The sequence below is a fragment of the Diplotaxodon limnothrissa genome, linkage group LG5 (genome assembly GCF_057381915.1).
Source record: "Diplotaxodon limnothrissa isolate DT_005_m linkage group LG5, D_limnothrissa_male_GT1.1, whole genome shotgun sequence".
Taxonomy (NCBI): domain Eukaryota; kingdom Metazoa; phylum Chordata; class Actinopteri; order Cichliformes; family Cichlidae; genus Diplotaxodon; species Diplotaxodon limnothrissa.
In genome coordinates, this window is record NC_140600.1 from 8,417,222 (window position 1) to 8,438,132 (window position 20,911).

Below are 20,911 nucleotides of genomic sequence, written 5' to 3' on the forward strand. Positions count from 1 at the left end.
GGCTCTTTCCAAAATAAAAGCTATACTATACGCTTCTTCTGGGCTATATTCTCAGCAGCATATTAAACATATCAGGTCCCCATAAGAAGAATCATGTGCTAACGGCTGTCTAAATGACTCGGGTAAAGTTTGTAGCATGCGTGCTTGTTGTTTTTGTCTGCTTCCACTTGTCTTTGCACTAGGATGATGTCGGTGTAAATGTGCAGTCATATTTGTTGTGTTCCCACTAGTGCTGTCAGCGTAAATCTCGTTGAAATGACGTTGGCAAATCTCCGTTAACGAGCTACCACGGATCGCCCGTGCATGGGGCTGGACGGCCAACACGTTAACGAGCTAACTGCGCTAACACACTAGCTCCCACCCATGTAATTGAGCTTTGCGTGGCACATCCAACATACTGTTTTACTTTAGTCCATGACGCGCTTACCTTCAGGGTCATACCTCACATGAAAACCAAAATAGTTCCAAACGCCAGATCTAAATGAGGGTGGGGGAGGTTCAATTTGCCATGTTGCAAGAAGAGCTTAACTTCTGTCTCGCTAGCTTGCCCTGCGCTCAGTGAATCTGCGTTCGACTACTCCGCCTAGGCTGCACTGTCGAGCGCAGATCCACTGAGCGCTCAACACAGACAGCATCGTCAGAAGGAAAGTTGATAACCGGTCAGTATCTGGTGTGACCACCATTTGCCTCATGCAGTGCAACACATCGTCGCATGGAGTCTATCAGATTGTCAATTGTGGCCTGTGGAATGTTGGTCCACTCCACTTCAATGGCTGTGCGAGGTTGTTGGATATTCGTGGGAACTGGTACACGCTGTCGTATACGCCGGTCAAGCACATCCCGAACATGCTCAATGGGTGACATGTCCGGTGAGTATGCTGGCCATGCAAGAACTGGGACATTCTCAGCTGCCATCTGCCCTGAACAATGTGAACCATGATTCATCCGTGAAGCGCACACCTCTCCAACGTGCCAGACGCCATCGAATGTGAGCATTTGCCCACACAAGTCTGTTACGGCGACGAGCTGGAGTCAGGTCAAGACCCCGATGAGGACGACGGGCATGTAGTTGAGCGTCCCTGAGACGGTTTCTGACAGTTTGTGCAGAAATTGTTTGGTTGTGCAAACCAATTGTTCCAGCAGCTGTCTGGGTGGCTGGTCTCAGACGATCTTGGAGGTGAACCTGCTGGATGTGGAGGTCCTGGGCTGGTGTGGTTACACGAGGTCTGCGGTTGTGAGGCCGGTTGGATGTGCTGCCATATTCTCTGAAACGCCTGTGGAGACGGCTTATGGTTGAGAAATGAACATTCAATGCACGGGCGACAGATCTGGTTGACATTCCTGCTGTCAGCATGCCAATTGCACGCTCCCTCATTGCTTGTGGCATCTGTGGCATTTTGCTGTGAGACATGGGGAATGGGAGCAGTAACAAAGGTGTTGCGTTTATATTTTTGTTGAGTGTAGAATAGACTGCATAAAATAGTTCACCTTGGTTAATTTTTTCTCTTAAATGCTACAAGATAAAATAAGCTTAATTTGTCATTTTATATCTTTACTTATCTTGTAGTCTTAAGAGCGTCAGCAACATTAGGTGTATTTTTATTAAATGTAACCCAGCTGTTCGACTAGCCCAAGCATACAAAATAGTATATTGATGTTTTGTGTCAACAATTAATGTTCATCCTTCATAAATTAACCAAATACCTTTACTATTCAGATGTTAAAAGATGTGACCTGACTTTACCTTACAACAGGGAGCAGTCTCTGATTCCCTTGGAATGATGTCTGATCTTTCTGTCAGAAGCGGCCATACCATGGTCTCCTTAAGCCATTTCCTCAGCTGCTTGACTTGACGGCTTGTTCGTGTTATGACCTACAACAGTGAGACCAAACCAAAACTGAAGTGTGAGTCCATAAAGTAAAAGACACTTTAAATGTTAAATACTTAAAGAACATCCACTGTACTGATAAAGCATTTCAAATGGCCTCCAAAGAGATTTCTTTAATGTATATGAAAAATGTACTTATTCACATCCAAAGGTTTGATTTGCTTTTCTATTTAAAATTTACATTTATTGGGGAGAGTAAGTCCGTACTCACAGCGTGGAATAGCAGACGTTCATACAGCCACTTTCTATTGGTTTGTGTGACACCTGGCAGGTCCCAAGCCAGGGCTAGCTCGAGAACATTTCTTCGTTCCAGTTCTGTTAATTCAGCAGTGCCATCAAGCTAGGACAGAGGGAAATAAATTAGTCAGTAGTAGGTACTGATGGCTATTCAATCTTGTCTCTAAATTTAATATTTAGTGAAATAGTAATTCTTTAAAATAATGGTACAAAAATGCAAACCAGCTGAATAGTGCTGCGGATATCAATATCAGGGCAATCCTCAATCTGAACTGTAGCTGTTTCAGGTGAGCCACCAAAAAGGACATGGATGATTGCAGGACTTATACCAGACACACACGGTCCACCATGAATGAATGAATGTCCCATTATTCTTCCTAAGATCAAACATAATAAATTCACTTAGCCTAACATTGCATGGGGGTAAAGACAAACAGTTTTGTAACTGTATTCAATCTAGTTTTCATCTTTATGGTTACAGTTAGGATAATGTAACACAAGTAATGCTTTTTACTTTAGTGCTGCACATGAATTATTTTAAATTACTATTCCTCTTATTTCTGTACATAACTTTCTTACCTGCCACCAAAAACATGTCACTCTCAAGCAAGGTCTGAGAAGTGGACGGAGTCAAGTGTTCTGGCTCACCGTCAAACAGTCTTGTAAGATCTGTGTTCCCTGAAAAGAGTACATCTAGGTTATGGTGAGTATGAGAAATCCAGGCAGTAATTTTAACACAATTAACTCATTTACATAACAAATACATTTTCTTTACATGAATAAATATTCTCTTATTTAATCCACTATACATGTGCCCAGTCTAGTTTCATACATACCAAAATTCAAATGCAAACCAGACTGTACTAGAGAAACTGCCTTTGAGAAGAAGAATCTCTTCACCCCTTCTCCAACAGCAACATCCCCTAAAAGTAAGAAGAAGAAAAAAACTTGTGAAGTTTCGGATTAGTCAGTCACTGGATTTCTAATGTTTTCACAATACAGAAAAAATACCTTCCAGTTTGCAGCTGACAGGGCCCGCCCACTCTACCTTTGGAGCTTTGTAGAGGGAGATAAGTGATGTCTGTTGATCCACAATACTTTCCCGCAAGTCCATTTGCAGGACTACTGCCTTTCTGGTCTCATACTTTGAAAGTAACTTGGACTTGTAGAGCCAGGCTGCTCTGGTTGCATCTTGTTCACATTTCCACTCTGAAAGGTACACATTTGTATGGATCACATGAATCAAAAGAAATAAAATATATGTATTTTTTGCCATTTGTCTGGTATCTTCCTAACTTAATTCCTGTCACTACCTGGTTTTTCCCATAGAAGTGACTTTTCCTCATCTTGATCTTCACAATAATGAGCATTTTTTTCAAAATGTGTTCCATTATTTCACAATATCATTCTCACATTAGATATATGTGTCTTATTTATTCACATAGTTATTTATTTCATCATGACTTATTTATTTAATTTTGAACACTTTGGAGTTCCATACCCAAGGAGTTCTGATGTTCATTTCTTGATTCACAGGTCCTTATCTCTCCTCCTCTGTCCCTCCGCCCACGCTGCACAGGGTTGTAGTTCCAGGCTGCCCATAAGATTTAGTGGATGTGTTTGAAAATGTCGGACCAAGGACGTTATTCAATCTGTCTTACCCAATGCGGTATATATGTTGTTTTAACCTGTCTACATTAGTCTAGCCTGTTTCTCCCTTAAACATCAGAGAGCACCTTTTGCAGATGATAGAATACACAACATAACTACTGTTAAGTGCAGTCTTCTCTGAGATTGGGGTTCTGGCTCCCTCGTGTGGCTCAAAAAAGGTATTGTCCTTATTTTAGAAGTAATGACATAAATCTTATTTCCTCTCATGCTGTTGTTCGCAATTCACTCCGCTTTGATAAACATAAATTTGAGTTTTTATTCTTTCTGTTGAACGTTGTAATTTTACAGTTTTAAGGCTTTTTAGATTATGGATTTAATTGTAATTGGTCACACCAATTTGCAAATATACACTGCGCCGTCACTTGTGTCCAGTGAATATTATCGTCGATCGTTACAAACTGGTCCCCAGATAGTGGGTTCAGGACCAAAAGCCGTTTTGCAGCAAAGTTATTGATGAGAGTTAGATTTCGTTGTTGTTCTATTGGAAGGGAAGATGAAAAATTAATTAATGGGAAGACTACCTTAGCATTCGGTAAGACAGATTTTGCTTTTTTGTAAAGCATTCTTAATTGTTTGATGGAAGTTTTTTCTGCATCCTGGTCCCTATTATTAATCCCTATTGACAATACTACTAGTTTGATGTTTGGATGGACCGGCGTCTTTTCCAAAATCTGGAGAAAATGATAAAACGAGGCCCCTGTCGATTTGGATGTTGTCATTGTTGTAAGCCGGTATGCGGTTCAAATTAGAATCCCCTAAGAGCCAAATTGGTCGAGTCCCACAGAACGCCCAGTCTATGATTTTTCTGCCCTTCCGAGCCTTATGATACAGTGGGGCAAAAAAGTATTTAGTCAGCCACCGATTGTGCAAGTTCCCCCACCTAAAATGATGACAGAGGTCAGTAATTTGCACCAGAGGTACACTTCCACTGTGAGAGACAGAATGTGAAAAAAAAATCCATGAATTCACATGGTAGGATTTGTAAAGAATTTATTCGTAAATCAGGGTGGAAAATAAGTATTTAGGGTTAGGGGAAGGTAAGATGGGGGCTCGATTGCCGAAGGCAATCGAGCACCAATGCGCAGGCCATCCTTGCTCCCGGCTCAAGGAACCATGTCCCCAACTTGGTGCCCTGAAAAGGGATTGTTTTAGCATCCTGGGCATGAGGCTTCCAGATGGGGAGGGAGGGAGAGCGAGAGCGAGAGAGAGGGGTAAGAGAGAGGGAGAGAGGGGGGGGGGGGGGAGAGGTTTAGGGTTAAGGGTCAAACCAATATAGGATTAAAAGTGGTTAGGGTTAGGATTGAACTCAGGGTTGGGCTTCAGGGATAAGGTTAAATCCAGCGCAGGGTTAGAACTGGTTAGGTTTAGGATAAACCTCATGGTCAGGGTGCTCCAGCAAATATATACAGAGACAGGTGGAATGACGGTAACAGCGATGATGATAATGATTATGACAAGCATAGCAACAACAAGACAGTAATAATCGACAAGTATGTACATTGTGTGGACTTTATGTCCTTTTAAAAACTTTTTTCATTCAACCCCTTAGGGTGTACAGTGTCTAATTTGGCAATCCAGACTCTTTCAGCCTTCCTCCTCTGCTGAGCTGTCCATCTGGGATTTGCCTGTGTCACTGTTGCTCTGACAGATTCCCAGCCATGTGACAGGAAGTGTTTCACCAAATGTGTGTGTGTGTTCTTTTTTCTTAACACATTGTACCTGTGCTGGGTGAATCTGGTCAGGAGTGTGTTGCCTGTCTCACCAACATATTGGATGCCACATTTGCTGCAAGTAATCAGATAAATACAGTTCTTGGAGCGTGGAGTACCGTTACATTGTGAGTGGAATACATTTCCGTTTGAGAAGCTGCGCAACCATATTTGGTGCTTAAAAAATTGCCCCTGGTCTCTGAGTTTGGGCTCAGAGAGAGGTGAGAGTTTTGCCTTAATGAGGAAATCCCTCAGGTTTCTATTCCTCCTAAAGGCAGCTATCACCTTATAATCACCCAGCAATTGGGTTTTCTGGACAAGATCTTGAAAGTTGTTCTTAATCACTCTGATTAGTTTGCACGTTGATGGGGCATATGTCAAAACCACTGGTAGAATGGGGGTTAAATCAATGGGTTTGGTCTGTAGGAATGATTTAAAGCATTTCCTAAGGAAAGAGCGACAGTACCCTCTAGTGGTGAGAGCTGAAAATAGAATTTTGGTCGCTGCTCTGAAATCAGTCCGCTGGGTGCAAATTCTGTGAAATCGCAATAATTGGGACTTAATTAAACCAGCAAAGGTATGTTTCGGGTGGAAGCTTGTTTTAAACAACAATGCATGTGTGTCCGTGGGTTTGAAAAATACTTTGATGTCCTATTTGTGGGTCTGTGAAAAATTTGGGCCTTTAAAGGTGGTTGTGTCCAAGAAGTCAATTGTGGAGTTGCTAATTGTGGATTTAAGTTTAATTGAGTCATTGTGATCATTCAGAGTGCTTAGAAACGTTTCAAAATCTTGTTCAGAATGAGGCCATACTCCCCAGATGTTGTCAAGAAACCTGTAGTAATACAGTGGTTTTTTAATACATTTTGCCAGGGCTGCAGTTTCCCATTCAGCCATGAATATGTTGGCATATGCTGGGGCAAATTTCTTGCCCATGGCTGTCCCTTTTATTTGTAAGAAGAAGTCCCCGTTGAACTCAAAGTCATTTCTCGTGAGATTGATTTCCAATAATTGTAATAATTCTTTTTCTGGCCTTTTCTTGTCTGGATATTTATGGAAAATATTCCTAATGGAGTTCATTCCCTCCTTAATGTCAATGTTGGTGTAAAGGCTGTCAATGTCAATCGAGAAGAGAAATGAGTTAGGGGGTACCTCTGCCTGTTTCACCTTCTCCACAAAGTCATATGTATCTTTAATGTAACTATCATGCTTTGTGGACAAGGGATTTAGGAAAAAGTCCAAGTATTCTGCTGTGTGGTAAGTTTCACTTTCACAGTCAGATACGATGGGACGCCCGGGGGGCACCTGGAATGGTACAGACCACTTTGCCGGGTCTTTGTGGATTTTGGGTAGCAAATAAAACAACCTTCCTCTTGGCTCAGAGGAGCCTAATAAATAGTTTTTTTGTTTCATATTAATGAATTTCTTTTGATAAAGATTATTAATTATTTTCTCCACAATAGGCAGTGTTTCCAAATAGATGGGTTTCTTCAATTTTGAATAGTATGTTGTATCATTTAGTTGTCTGTAGCCCTCCTGTAAATATTGATCTCTGTCCAGGATGACCACAGCACTTCCTTTGTCTGCCGGTTTTATAATTATTTGTTTGTTTTCTCTTAGCTCTTTTAGAGCTTTGGTTTCATCTCCCTTCAAATTGGGTTTGATGCGGTCAATGTGGAAATGATTTTGAAAATATTCATAATCAGCTTTCACCAAGGTGGATACCTCCTGTGGAAGCTGACCCAAGGGAGGAGACCAATCAGATTTGGGAGTGAAAGGCTGGGGTTCTGTGTCAGACTTATCCCCATAATGTATAGCCAATTTGACCCTTCTGTGGTATTGTTGGATATCGTATCTACATTGTAACAGGAAATTTTTATTATAACCTTTTGTGGGAATGAAATTAAGGCCCCTACTTAAAAGGGTCCGCTGAGCAGTGGAAGGCTGAAAGTGTTTAGATAAATTGATAACACCACTACTCACCCCCTCCCTATTCGCTGGGCTTATGGGGACACCACATTTACATAGTCACTCCAGTACTCCAACATACACTTCGCTGTCATATCAGTCCAGTGGATATTGTCCTTCTCTGTGTGGAACATTGAAGCGTAGGTATGTGATTGTCCAGACCTGTAATAAAAGTGTTCAAGTGCAGCAGTGTTTCCTGCTCATTCCGGGGCAGAGCTAAGGAGAATAGTGATGGGTCGTTCGCGAACGAAATGGCTCTTAGAGCCAGCTCTTTGACGTGAACGACGAGAGCCGGCTCCTTATCGCGAGCCGTCACGTGGGGTTTTTTTTCTTTTCTTTCTCTCACCCTCTCTCTCGCACTTTTTTTCCGCTTCACTCTGCATGCGAGCCTTGTGCTTTACGCTGGGCAGAGGGGGGAGGGGCGGTAGTTACACTCAGTAGCACAGGAACAGAGCCAGAGGGAGAGAGAGAGAAAGAGAGCCAGGGACAACAACGTGACATTAGAAAGGTATAGTAATCATCCACAACTATTTTCGGTTGCAGATGATAAAGGATTCAGAAAGTTTATTCATGCAGGCCCATATGACAGAGAATGTGCATCTTCTTTTTGTTTTCATATTATAATTTATATTTAATTGTGTTGTGTTTTGCAGTGTGTTGTTTTCACTTTAAATTTGTAAAAGGAAACAGCTGAAAATTTAAATAGTTAAAAGTTGAAATGTGAATAGTTGATTTTTGTATTATATGATTTATTTATTACATTTTATGTGGCGTGAATAAACAAAAGTATATTTACAGTGGTCCCTAGAGACAAAGCACATACAAACTTCAAATCACGTACGAACTCTGAAGCATGTACAAACTCCAAAACACGTAAAAACACGTACAAACTCCGAAGCACGTAAAAACTCAGAAGCACATAAAAACTCAAAACACTTACAAAAGACAACAGAAGTGCTCCAGGATGCTGGGCGCAGTGTTGAGCTTTTGTTATCTTGTGGCTACACAAGCCAGCAAGTACCAACGACCGGATTTGGTGTGTGATAGTAACAGGTAGATGAACTTTTTTTTTTTTAATTATTTGAATATATTTGAGTGCCTGTGTATAAATACACAAACAATACACACATGCTTTCAATTGTGTAATTTAAGTGATCTAGTAGCTCTGCTTTGGAAGTTCAGTTCATGCTAGAAATGTGTTTTGGAGTTTGTACGTGTTCTCTAGGGGCCACCGCATATATTTATATATAAACATATATAAATAAAACCACTTTTTTTACATTAGTAATTCCTTTTGTGCATAATTTTATATTATTGTTAATAATAAATTAATTAAAGCAACAAAACAACCTGAAGAGCCGGTTCGGAGCCGAAAGAGCCGGCTCTTTTTAGTGAGCCGAGCCGAAAGAGCCGGATCTCTAAAAAGAGCCGGAAATCCCATCACTAGCAGTGTACTCCCCAGTGTACGAGGATACTGCCACCTGCTGACTGAGCGAATGAACCCTATTGTAAACTGAATTAGCGTAATTACAAACGTGTGTTAAATTTGATTTAGTGATAATCGAGTGTGTTTATGCTTTTCTGTGTGAAGAGGATTGTTGGAAAAGTGATGATAATGTCCTCTATCACTGTCAATTGCCAGTAAACACTTCATCTGGCTGCTGAATCTTCGCGTGACATATTATAAAGTCTGTATTATTAACTCTGTCATTAGGCACCATTCTTCTTATTTTATGGCGCTGTTGTTAGGGCTGGGCCATATTATACCGTTCACGGTAATACCGGTATAATGTTAGGCAACGATAGGAAAATGAAATATCGCGATAGAATATGAGTAAAACGCGCATGCGCAGTGCCTTTGTTTTCATACACACATGGCCGATTGTTGAGTGAAACAGATGAACCAGAATTGGTTTGTAAAAATGGTGCAACTTCAGTGATGTGGAACTGGTTTGATGTTTGTCCGTCAGATACACGACAAAGCACATTTTTTTGCAGAACATGCAAGCGGCCGTCGTTATTGTCATATTTGTCGGACTAAGATGCTCTTAAATCTGGGAGTAATCTGGGTCCTAAACTCCGTAACTTCAGGTCAAACGAACACTGCAGCATCACTGAGAGTTAAAAACTGTCTCAATTCTTTCATCTTTAATAAAACGATCAGCATTGCTGCTTAACCAGGTGAAACTATGAAGTTTAACTTCCAGACATCCATGAAAACAAAATTTATTACATTTAACGGAGTTAGAAGTTAGCAGGAAGCTAGCGGAAGTTAGCTCGCTAGTTTCGCTAGTTACCTAAGCATGATATAGCATGTTCTGACAGAGATTTCTGGAAAAATTCAAACGTACAGCTCTGCTATCACGTCCAACATAAATGAAGACAGGAAACTAAACAGCAGTGACGTTTGTAGGGTTACTGAAGTTGGGCTAGCTGGTATATAATGATGTGCTACCTGATCGCTAGCGACACAGCTATGTTAGCATAACATAAACAGTGAAGCTGGAGGACGAACACTAACGTTAACTTTTATAAGTGGAAAAGTGTTAAAGTTCCTGATAGTTAGAGACAAATGCAATCGCATGGCAGGATGCTGTAAACGGACCAAACTTCAGTCAGGAGAACAACTTAGAATCCATCTACAATACAAGGTTAGTCATTAATATACTGCAACAACATGGGAATAGAGCAGAATTCATTCATTAATAAATCAATGGTACAGAAGTGGAGGAAGCAAGAAGAATGAGTTTAATAAAGTTTGATTTATCTGACTGCTTTGTTTCGCTTAATGTGCCTTATAATCCTGTGCACCTTATGGTCCGAAAAATACGTAATGCACACTGCAGTTTAATGTTGCAAAGCACCTCTTTATAACTTCAGTGGATATTATACATGGTTATGCTCAGGATATGTCAGCCCATTTCTACTGGAAATGCCTTTTGGTTAAACTTTCAGCAAGGAATTTGCATGTTACGTTTTTATAAAGCTTTAATGTACATAAAAACCAGCTTCTTGTTTAAGTGAAAATAAATGGAAGGTTGCCTTTTTGTGCTAGTAATGTTGTGGAGTTGTATTTTGTCTCGCATCAATTATATCGTCAGTTATATCGTTATCGCAAATTTTCAAATATATATCGTGATAAATATTTTTGGCCATATCGCCCTGCCCTAGCTGTTGTTCAATCGGGGAACACTCTCTGTTGAGGAGAAAAGCAAAAATTTGTTGCGGATACAGATTATCCATTGTTTAAATGTCCCGGTAGTTGAAAAGGAGGCAGAGCTGTTGAGAAATGCTAGGAGCTAACTGGGCGCTAACCGTATCATTCAAATATATTGAATGTCGCAATGTTGGCAAAGAGAGGAAGTGACGTAAGATTTGCGCATGCGGGGTACCGATCGGGTTTCCGGTACGGATCGGGTAGTGACAGTAATAACAAGTAAATAAACATTTTTTTTTTTTATTATTTGACTATATATGAATGCTTGTGTATAAATACACAAACAATACACATATGCTTTCATGCTTTCAATTGTGTAATTTAAGTGATCTAGGTAGCTCTGTTTTGGAAGTTCAGTTAACTCTAGAAATGTGTTTTGGAGTTTGTACGTGTTTTGTCTCTAGGGGCCACCACATATATTTATATATAAACATATATAAATAAAACCACTTTTTTTTTTTTACATTAGTAATTCCTTTTGTGCATAATTTTATATTATTGTTAATAATAAATTAATTAAAGCAACAAAACAACCTGAAGAGCCGGTTCGGAGCCAAAAGAGCCGGAAATCCAATCACTACTAAACAAGGGGGAGGGTGCATCCAACCTCCTCGGCTGTAATTGGTCCAGCCCAGAGTCGATCATGACCAATTGGCCAATCCAACACCTTTCATTATTTATACCCTTCCAAAAAAAAAAAAAATCGATCGGCCCATAAAAACAAAAAATTGCCAGCGGCCCACCGGGCAAGTGCCCGGTATGACCGATGGCAAGTCCAGCTATGGAAGGGGAGGCAGGAGGAGGAGAGACCCGAGGCAGCCGCCGGTTCGAGTATCAGGTGAACTGAACTTCAGGTAAGAAGTTTTGACCTGCAGTCCATCTGGGTCAGATATAAACCAAGTTTAGATGGAGTTTATTTTCATTGTGCTGACTTTTTACAGTCAGTTACAATAACTCGTACTGCGTGAGCTAGCATGACGGAGTTTCTATACAGCTGTTCGGTTGCTATGATGTTACTGATAGTGAACTTTATTTTATTCATAAGGTTAGTTAGTAGAGTTGCCAACAGCTCCTTAAAAATGGAATGGTCCCTCATTTAGAGAAAATATTACGTTCTTCGTATTGAGCTAAGAAGAGATGCAGTTTGTCCCGGACTTTAGCTAGAATGGAAAAAGACACAAAGCTGGAGTTATTCTGTCTTTACGCTGCACAGCTGCCTCTTCTCTTATCTCCCCCCCTTCTGTTGCTACTTAAATCATGAAACTGATCAATGATCAGCTGATCGGCTTTTCTCTCTTGTTTATTTATCGCCGACTTTGCGCCAGAGACAGGAAACTAGCGGATGTCGTGCTAAACAACAGCAGCACGTTTAAGCTTGATCAGCTGTTGTTAGAATTTATTTAATATTAATTTCTAGTATCAGCTGATGTTTGCTGGAGCCACAGCTGTAAAGCTGCTGGTCATGATATCGGTTTGGATATGTGGTGAGAGGGAAACATGAGGATGAAACCAGGAGATGTCCTTACTGGATCATCAGAGCTAAACAGGTGATGGAGAAACAGGTTTACCTTTTAGGTGACATGAATGAGTTGAAGGGAAGTTATGAACTGTTTCTGAGAGACAAATAACACCAAGATCCTTTTCTAAGTAGCTGACAGCTGGTAACTGTGCAGGGGCGGGTCTAGCAAAGTGTTGCCAGGGGGCCAGGTAGGGCATTAACAGGGAAAGGGGGGCACAAAGAAATGCTTTTCTTTCTTATTCTCATTTCAAATATTTAGCTTTTATTAAATAATTATCTGAATCTTGCGAACAAAGTTTTTATCTAACGTAAAATGTATAGAAATCATAAATATACCAAAAAGACAGTGTACATCACTGTCACAACAGCATTTGTTTTCATTCAAAGGCTTTATGGCTTTAATACCTGGTGGGCCGGTCTGTAGTGAAAATGCCCAATTTTTTGTCCCAGTCCAGCCCTGCAGGTTATACTGGCAGTGTCACCATGCCAGCTGACTGTATTTCATCATCAGCCAGTGTTGTTCCTGACTTCAACCTTTACTTCTTTCTGATATTTTTATATTTGAAAATTTTTAGTTTCAGAAAATGTATTTAAATTTTTGTTATATTTAAACCTGTCATGCATGAATTATGACAACCTCAATCAAGATTTTTTTCTTAAGTATTTTTATTCATCTTTAGGCATGAAAAAAAGACTACATTTTTTAAAATGTACTTTTCGAAGAGTTTTTTACATGTCCACTTTGGTGGACAACGTGTTTTAATTTATGAAATTGACAAACGAGTGCACATCAGTGTCTAATGTAGTGGTTTATGTGCAAGTATACCATCAACACTGATACAAATACAAAAAAACAGCCTTTGAATAGCTGTCCACTGTAGTGACCACAATGAGTGAAAGGGTTAAAATGCTATTGATTGTATTTTAATGATGCAAGCCTTTAATCTCACTTCACTTTATTTTGTGACTATTTTAAGAATAATATAAAATATGCATTTCTGTTATTATTACTTTTCTATAATTTTACCAATTTAGGGGAAATAATGACAAAAGATACATGACTATTATAAAACAGACTGTGAAATTACTGCAAATTACTGTAAATATACCTACCAATTGACAGTCTATTAATACTTTCTGATGTTACATAGCCATAACAACACAAAATTACATAACATAGAAGTTGATTAACAAGCAAATCTATGTAAAATTACAAAAACATCTGCAAATAAATCATCTTTATTTACAGGTGCAATTTTTCACGTTATTGTACATTCGACATGTTAATTCACGTCTTTTTTGTAATTCAATGATATTTCATGTATTTAAAAATAACAGGAAATTTCTGAAAAAATATATTTTAAAAAGTTCTGGTAAATTACAGATTTTGTTTACAGTGTAGAATGCCTGTTGAAACATGTCTGGTAAAACACGATGCACAGTAATATGTGTGTTAATGCAGTTTGAAACCTGCTAATGCGCTCTAGTGTAATAGCAAATTTCTTCAAGAGAAGGACAGAAAGCTTCCTGCCTCTGTGAACTACATAATAAACATGTATTTCTTTTGAGTTTTTATATTTATATATATAATTATTATAATTATTATAAACTGTTTGGTGCTGAATATGTAAATATATCTGATTCATTATGTGACTCTGACTCATTATCGATTACTTAGATTAAATATGTCAGAAAGGGAGGTAAGGCTTGCTAACACAGTGGTATAAAAACTATTGTAGATCAGTGAATTTATTAACTGCTAATTAGTGAAAAACTGAGGTTTGTCTCTGTCTTTCTGTCCATATTCACACATCTGAGTTTCCCATTGTGACAGTTTTTAAAGTTGTGGATAGAAGTGGGGGGCTGGCCTTATGCCATGTGTATTGTGGCTGTGAAAGTTATTCATATGAGTTGATTTATTTGGCGCGAGAGGTGGAGATGTTATTAGAATGGATGTGTGCTTTAGCTCAAACCTAAACCCCCCAAACTTGACTCTTTTTTAAAACACTAACTTTCTATGATCAGTATTTAGTGATGAACCACACACACCTCAATAACACTTTTATTTTAATGAAACAGAGCAGAAATAAAGTGATCTCAGTAATCTGCATACAGGAAGTTACTTTTTTATCACAGATTTTATTGAATCTGTAACAATAAAAGTGAAATTCCTGTCCAAATGTTGCTTTAACAGGACTGTGTTAGTGTGTTCGATTATTTTGTAACTGTTACAATGTTCTGAACCCTTCTGAAGCTATGGCCATCATGTAGAGACTTCCAGGTTGCTTCACTCACTCAGGATCTTCCTAAACAAAATGGACCACTGAATCATACCCTTGACATCAGTACAAACTTTCCTGATGAGTTTAAGAAAAGATTAGGTCGGTATCAACTGTTTATATACCTATCACAAAAGTTCACAAAATCAATGCATAGAAAATATATAATATATATTTTAAAAATCAAATGATGTCCAAACAGTCATCAGACAGAAGTAATACTCATTCTCATTTGTTTTTTTTTGTTTGTTTTTTGTTTTGGGGGGTTTTAGTGGAATTTCTGTCAGATTATCGTACTCTGACTGTAATTGTGTCTTCATGGAAGGATGCCAGAATGCAGAAAAGACTCCTGGGAGTTTTCAGGAGTGCAGTTCAGCTGAACTGAACATCTGTCCCAATCAGGATGTAGTCCTAGAAGGAACAGTTCACAGCTTTGAGTTAAAAAATCTCTCTTAGAAATGTCAAGATTTCTAATTAGATCTCATGTCATAAACAAAAGCGCTAAGCTCACAAACATGCTTAAACAAACTTATTAAACACATTATCAGTATCTCTGACCTTCAGCACATCAAGCTGGGTGTTCATAAGCTTCATCTTTCCAATTGTGGGCAGTGGGTATCCCTTAGCAAGTTGGGCTGTAAAGTAAGATTCATAATTTTAGATCAACTTTCACAGTTTTATAAGTGGCCTATTGTTAATAGGAAGTACTTGTATTAGACGGCTCATGTTTTGGAATCTATGGATCTACTGCCATCTACTGAAATACAACATTAAAATACACTTTAGGAGGAAAATCAGTGAGTTTACAAATCCAATCCAGTCATGGAGATGTTCAAGTTACAATCACACATTTCTGCAACTCCACCTAGAAGTAAAAACTTGACCAGATTTAAATTAGGCTTAATCTTTCTTTCAAGGTTTTCTCATAGGGCAGAGTTGCATGTCTCTTTCACTGCATCAGAACAGGGACGGTGACTCTACAGTTTCACTTTGAGGAAGAAGAATCAGTTGCAGGAATCCAGAGTAAGGTGATTGCTGAGGAAAGTTTGTGATTCGAGCACTATAACCTTTGTGGCTGTTTGATGAGGTGAGAGTGGGCGAACTGTGGAATATGCTAAAGTAAGTTCACTGGTGAATTTCATTCATTGTGAAATGAGTGTGGTAGTCCCTAAATGGCAGCGACATGTTGGCTCATTGGGAAGACTGCACTATCCAACTTCCCTGCTTACTTATCCCAAACAATCTCCAAGCTACCCAGCGCCTCCCGTCTCTCTGTCGCACAGAGACAGAGAAAGAATAGAAGAATACGAGAAGCACAGATAAGCAACGTGGCCACAGCATCTTGCTGATGAACATCATTTACAGCAGCACTAAACCACGTAAGAAGGACCTCTTCTTAAAAAACAAACACATCTCTGCTACGTTGTGCCTACCAGTACCCACACAGTGGATATACATCAGCAGTACATTTCTGGAGGGCTGTTTTACTCAATGCACTGATAATAACGATCCAATGTTTTCAACTACATACCCTGGCAGAGCTTTTGGGTCTGCACCGCAGCTTTTTATGGTCTGTTCTACTGCTGTCCCAAACTGGCTCGACATGAAGATGTGGATTATGCTAGTTGGATAGGCCCAAGAGATTTTTCAAGTAAAAAGTAATGACAACGATTTGCAGGAGACATCATTAACTGTGAAGTCAGGAGTGGTTATTCCACGTTACAGTCATTGCCCAGTGTCAGTATTAAACTCGAGTATTTAAACATTCGTCTGCAAAGCTCATTGCATGCTCTGTGTAGGTCCTTCAAGTTGTTTGTATAATATTCCCCAGGACTTTGGAAGCGTTGAGAAAATACAAATGGAAATCCTTTTTGGAACTTTTGGTGAAAAATCCTCTTTAGAGTTCAAAGTGAGGATGAACTCACCATTAACAGCAGGTATCACTACAAATTTGAGGACCCCTTGAAAGACATTTTCCAGTGGTCCCACCTGTAGGTTAGATGTAGGGTTAGTTCGAGTTGCTGATGGTTCAGACTGTTATTGTATAGAAATGCACTTCTTACCTGAAAGTCTCCCACATAACTTTTGTCCAGGGTCAGATCCATTCTGTGCAAATTAGACTAAATTAGAACGTGATGTTCTTTTTTTTTTTTTTTTTTTTTCCTTTTTTTTAAAAAAAATAAAATAAAATAAAAAGAACGTGATGTTCATCTTAACAAAGACCTCTCGGCCCTATTTTTCTTTGCCAGTTAACTCACTTGTTGAGGGTGACAGCTGCAGCCAATTTCATTTCACTGACAAACATACGGGCACTCACGCTGGCCTCCTGTCAAGGCAATGGTGGTTCATTTCAGATGGTTTTCTAAAACCACAAAGACAATTTAAAATCATATCAGCTGGGTAACTTACCAAGTTCAGGACAAAAAGAGGCGACAGAGTAGAGTTGGGCTGGATGGCAAAGGCCGTCACTGTGGTGGTGGCCTGGACTGTTGCGTTGTTGGGCTCAAAGGTCAGTGTGGGGGTTTTCTCCATCTTCACCAGCAGCTTCATCATCAGACCTGGGAACTGCTTAGCAATCTGGCAAAGAAAGAAGAAATTCAGATGACAAGCTACCAAACATTTATACTTTAAATATACCAAATTGTGTTGTCACCTGTGGGATAAAGGCTCCAAACGTTTTGGTGTTGAGTCGGATTGGAGAGCTTTTTGGTATCTGGCACGACAAAGTGAGAAAGGTTAGAGATCAGTTTGATGCCCTGAAAAGAAGGTATGAGACTCAGGAGGCAGCAGTTTACCATGTCGTCAGTGATGGACAGGCTGAGGACTCCAGCATTGTTGTAGACGAAGGCTGCAGAGTTGACAGTAAAGGCAGACATGCCGATGTACAACATGTTGTTGTTCTGGGGTGGCAGGTTAAAGGCCGCTGGTGAGAACGGAGGCTCCTGATGTTTCCCGATGTTGTAAAATTCCCCCTGAGAAAGAAGACCCAGAAAACAATGCTCCAGATTTTTTAAAAACAATAAAATGATATCTTTGGATTCCTGTAAAAATGTAGTGTTGCATAATTCTCTACCTTCAAGCTCAGATCTATCGAGGACTTTAAAACAGTCGGGGACGATACCATGGAATATTCAATCTCTGCATACTTGTCCACCTTGGCTAAGACTGCATAGAGACAGAAGCTCACTCATGTGTTCATCACCAGTGAAACAGCTGATTGACTAACTAAACAGGATACTTTACCATTGAGAGTTTTCAGCTGAGGGTTTAAATCAGATACTGCATCAGCCACCAGGGGGCAGATCTGCAACAGCAAGTAGTGAAAAGAAGAACCTTATTTTCAGGAAGAAATCTGGAGACAGTGATTTGTATCGAAGAAAGTCATCATTAAAGGCTCACAGTGGCATTTCAAAATTAAACCTTTGGTGAATGTTTCAAACAAAAGAGCAGTTGTGGAAAAAATTAATTAATCAATGTACATGACCAACAGTGAAGCTTGGCACATCTGTAGATGCACCTTTTATATTATATATTCATTCTACTTCAGAGTAAAAGATAATGTGAGACACTGTGCACTAGCAGACACTTCTGGTCAGTTGCATGAGCTGGATTTCTGCTGCAAGTAGCTGATTTGCTCTCACCTGTTTCTGGAGTGCATTGCGCAGAGCCTTATCAATAAATGTTGTGAAGAGATTGTACAGCCAGCTAACAAAAGACAAACAAAAACAGTAACAGCAGGATTTAGAGAAATTCTGCCATTTGTCAAGAAAATGAAGTAAAATAGTAAAACCCTTCTCCCTCACAGCTGGGTTTCTCACCTCGCTCCACCATGAAACTTGACCTTTGCACTTCCAACAGTGGCTGAGCAGCTGTCACTGCTGACCGCTGGTCGGCCTGTCTCGTCACTCTTGATGGAGATGGTCGTAGCGATACTGAGACCATTCACATCCAAATCAAAAGACCCGCTGTCCTTTCTAGTAAAATAAAAAGGATATCAGATATTATATTTTTAAGCAACCAAATTATTTTCCCTATAGAAGAGATGTTACCTCACTCACATTATTCGCAGGTACTTGACCCTCCAGTTTCCATTCAGACTGATGAAGGCATCACCTATAGACAGTGTGACTCCAGTCCCTGGCACCAGATCCACTGAAGACTTTGGTAAGCCCACATTAACTATGTGCATACTGGAGGAATTAATGTTTTTTTGTTAAAGAAGGAAAAGGACAAAATAACAGTTTGCTACAGAATCTAAACACATGCAAAAGAAAAAAAATCTGGTGGCTTACTTTGACAAACTATACTGAACCTTTCCAATCGGAGACACCTTCTCTGTCCCAGAAAAGTCTGGAATTTTGATTGATCCGAGTTTCTGCTGGATGACAGCCATGCCCAGTTGCCTGCCTAAGAAAAACCAAAGAAAAAAGAATCTGATGAACAAATCCTGGAGAAATCAGTGCTTTTCTAAAAATGAAGCATTTTTACACAAACCTTACCATATTCAATGCCCTTTTCTGTCAGCCTGACCTTTACTCCAGGATTCGTGCTTAAGGTTGTGGGGATGAGAGCCACCAGACCCAACCAACAGCACAGGAACATCTCAGCAGCTGGAAAGGAAGGACAAGAACATCAGCAAAATTCCTGTTTATGCAAGAGCAACAGAAGACAGAGCAGTACTGTGAAGAAAGATTGGAAAGAAAGAAATTAAAGAAGATGTACAAATACAACATTACTGAAATACTATGCAGTGGAGGAGAAGTATAAAGCGGTTTATTTCATGCTTCATTGAAAGAGCTAACAGTCATTGCTTCACATGAAACCACATGTCCCCTGAGAGGTCAGCAGGGTGAGCTTGAGCTATATCAACCTAGGCTGATTGTCAGGGCATAAAGATGGTCCACCATCTTTACCAGCACTGCGTGTTTCAAGCTAGATGTGCATACAGCTTTAAACCAGAGCAGTTACATGCTTTTTGTCTACAGCGTGTCATTCTCCCCACTAAACCAAAATAAAGCTAACCATTTCTAACTCATACTTCACTTTTGCTGCTGACTTTGCTTGAACTTTAGTACACTGCATGTGTGGATGGCAGATCTGGACTCTGTGCAAGTCTAAAATATGATAATGTGATGTAAAGTGTGACTGTCTGAAGAATGTGGGTTGTTTTTGTTGTTTTATTGAAGATCATCCTCAATGTTGTCAGTTTGGCTCAAGTATGTTTCATGTTTCATCTGAATGCAGATCTCAGTGTTTTCAACACTCAGAGATGGTGCACTCAATACAAACCACATCTGTCTTAACCTGAGTTGCAACACTAGTTTGCTCAACTGATAACAAGTCTTTACAAGTCAAACCTTATAACAACAACCAAAGCACACTGAGAGACTAAATATAACTTTTTTGCAGTAGAGTAGCCACGTACCCTTTCAGATTTTACCCTTTGAGAGATCTGTGTTAACTGCCTGCACCATCTGTGTTGAGATTAAGCATTACAACTCAGAAAACATTGCTGCCATATACATTTAACCCACACTCACTCTTACCTGAAGCAACAGTTCGTCCGGAAGACGTAGCTTGCCCTTTCTCAGACGATGTGCCAGCGTAGCCAAAGAGTCAGACTGAAAGAGGAAGAGAATCACATGCGCTCTAATTCACTTACTTAATCAGGAACTGAGCTTCTCAAAGAAACTCACCCAGCAACAATAAGCAAACATGCCGTTTACAATGTCCCTTTATTGAATTTCATTCCACTCCCTTATCATTTCTTCACAAAAGACTAACAGTGTAGAAGTTAAAGATTATCAGAGATTTTAAAGACAGACTAAGTCAACTACTGTAAAGCTTGGTATTGTTTGAAGAACTTTATGTCCTTGAAAGTTTGTCCTCTTGTTTTGCAGGTATGTCTGTGTTTTAGTTCCTTGCATGAATTTACAGTAAGTACCACACAAGAACCAGGCACAACTCAACTTCCCACTTCCTCATCTCATGTTTTTCAAAGAATTATTGAATGTGTTCAGCTGCCAGGCCGGCTTTTTAAAGAGACAAAGGCTGCTTTCCACTCCATCCTTGTGGACTCAGTATCAGTTATCAGTCCCTTGAGTGAATTTCAAGCATTCAAATGGACTCAAAGATGAACTTGGTGGATTTTGGACTCTTTATTAAAGTCAGTGGGATCTCACACAACACAATTTTGGCTATAACTAAAGTATTAATGTGCTTATTGTGACTGCCATAACCTTTTAACTCTCCATGCTATCAAAAAATACTCTTCAAACTGCTGCTCTGAGTAGATAACCACATGTGTTTTTACTGTACTTTTACTGTAAATGCACATTTCGACTTTCTAAAAAAAAAAAAAAAAACAGAAGAAGAGACCAGGAAATGGTTCCTCAGTGAAAATCCAGTGTGATAACCACACAACC

The 20,911-nt window shown here is 39.6% G+C and overlaps 2 protein-coding genes across 2 annotated transcripts in view; both read right to left on the minus strand.

The window, feature by feature from the left end:
* Positions 1-7,605, minus strand: part of LOC146631559 (uncharacterized) — a 9,772-nt gene extending 2,167 nt beyond the window's left edge. The window contains exons 1-8 of the mRNA XM_085354823.1: positions 7,554-7,605; positions 3,440-3,478; positions 3,138-3,335; positions 2,963-3,049; positions 2,706-2,804; positions 2,349-2,503; positions 2,101-2,229; positions 1,745-1,873 (exon numbers count right to left, since the gene is read on the minus strand). Of these exons, the coding sequence (XP_085210949.1) occupies positions 1,745-1,873; positions 2,101-2,229; positions 2,349-2,503; positions 2,706-2,804; positions 2,963-3,049; positions 3,138-3,335; positions 3,440-3,478; positions 7,554-7,605 (888 nt within the window). The remainder of the gene's footprint in view (positions 1-1,744; positions 1,874-2,100; positions 2,230-2,348; positions 2,504-2,705; positions 2,805-2,962; positions 3,050-3,137; positions 3,336-3,439; positions 3,479-7,553) is intronic.
* A 7,253-nt stretch (positions 7,606-14,858) lies between these two features.
* Positions 14,859-20,090, minus strand: LOC146631560 (bactericidal permeability-increasing protein-like). Its single transcript, XM_085353765.1, has 16 exons — positions 20,033-20,090; positions 18,986-19,096; positions 18,779-18,893; positions 18,545-18,676; positions 18,305-18,460; positions 18,128-18,191; positions 17,730-17,790; positions 17,560-17,651; positions 17,282-17,458; positions 17,140-17,199; positions 16,896-17,063; positions 16,745-16,812; positions 16,550-16,592; positions 16,412-16,475; positions 15,045-15,121; positions 14,859-14,897 (listed from the first exon to the last, which is right to left on the minus strand). Exons 2-16 carry the CDS (start codon positions 19,086-19,088, stop codon positions 14,859-14,861), a joined length of 1,419 nt encoding a protein of 472 aa, XP_085209891.1. The 5' UTR covers positions 19,089-19,096; positions 20,033-20,090.
* Positions 20,091-20,911: the final 821 nt, after the last annotated feature.

Excerpts from the sequence above, each read along its gene's own strand:
- LOC146631560 (XM_085353765.1), bottom strand. The coding sequence starts at position 19,088 with ATGTTCCTGTGCTGTTGGTTGGGTCTGGTGGCTCTCATCCCCACAACC. Across the intron at positions 18,461-18,544 it reads GTCAAGTACCTGCGAATAAT|AAAGGACAGCGGGTCTTTTG; the intron begins GTGAGTGAGGTA and ends TTATTTTACTAG. Across the intron at positions 16,813-16,895 it reads CTCTTTTTGTCCTGAACTTG|GAGGCCAGCGTGAGTGCCCG; the intron begins GTAAGTTACCCA and ends TTGCCTTGACAG.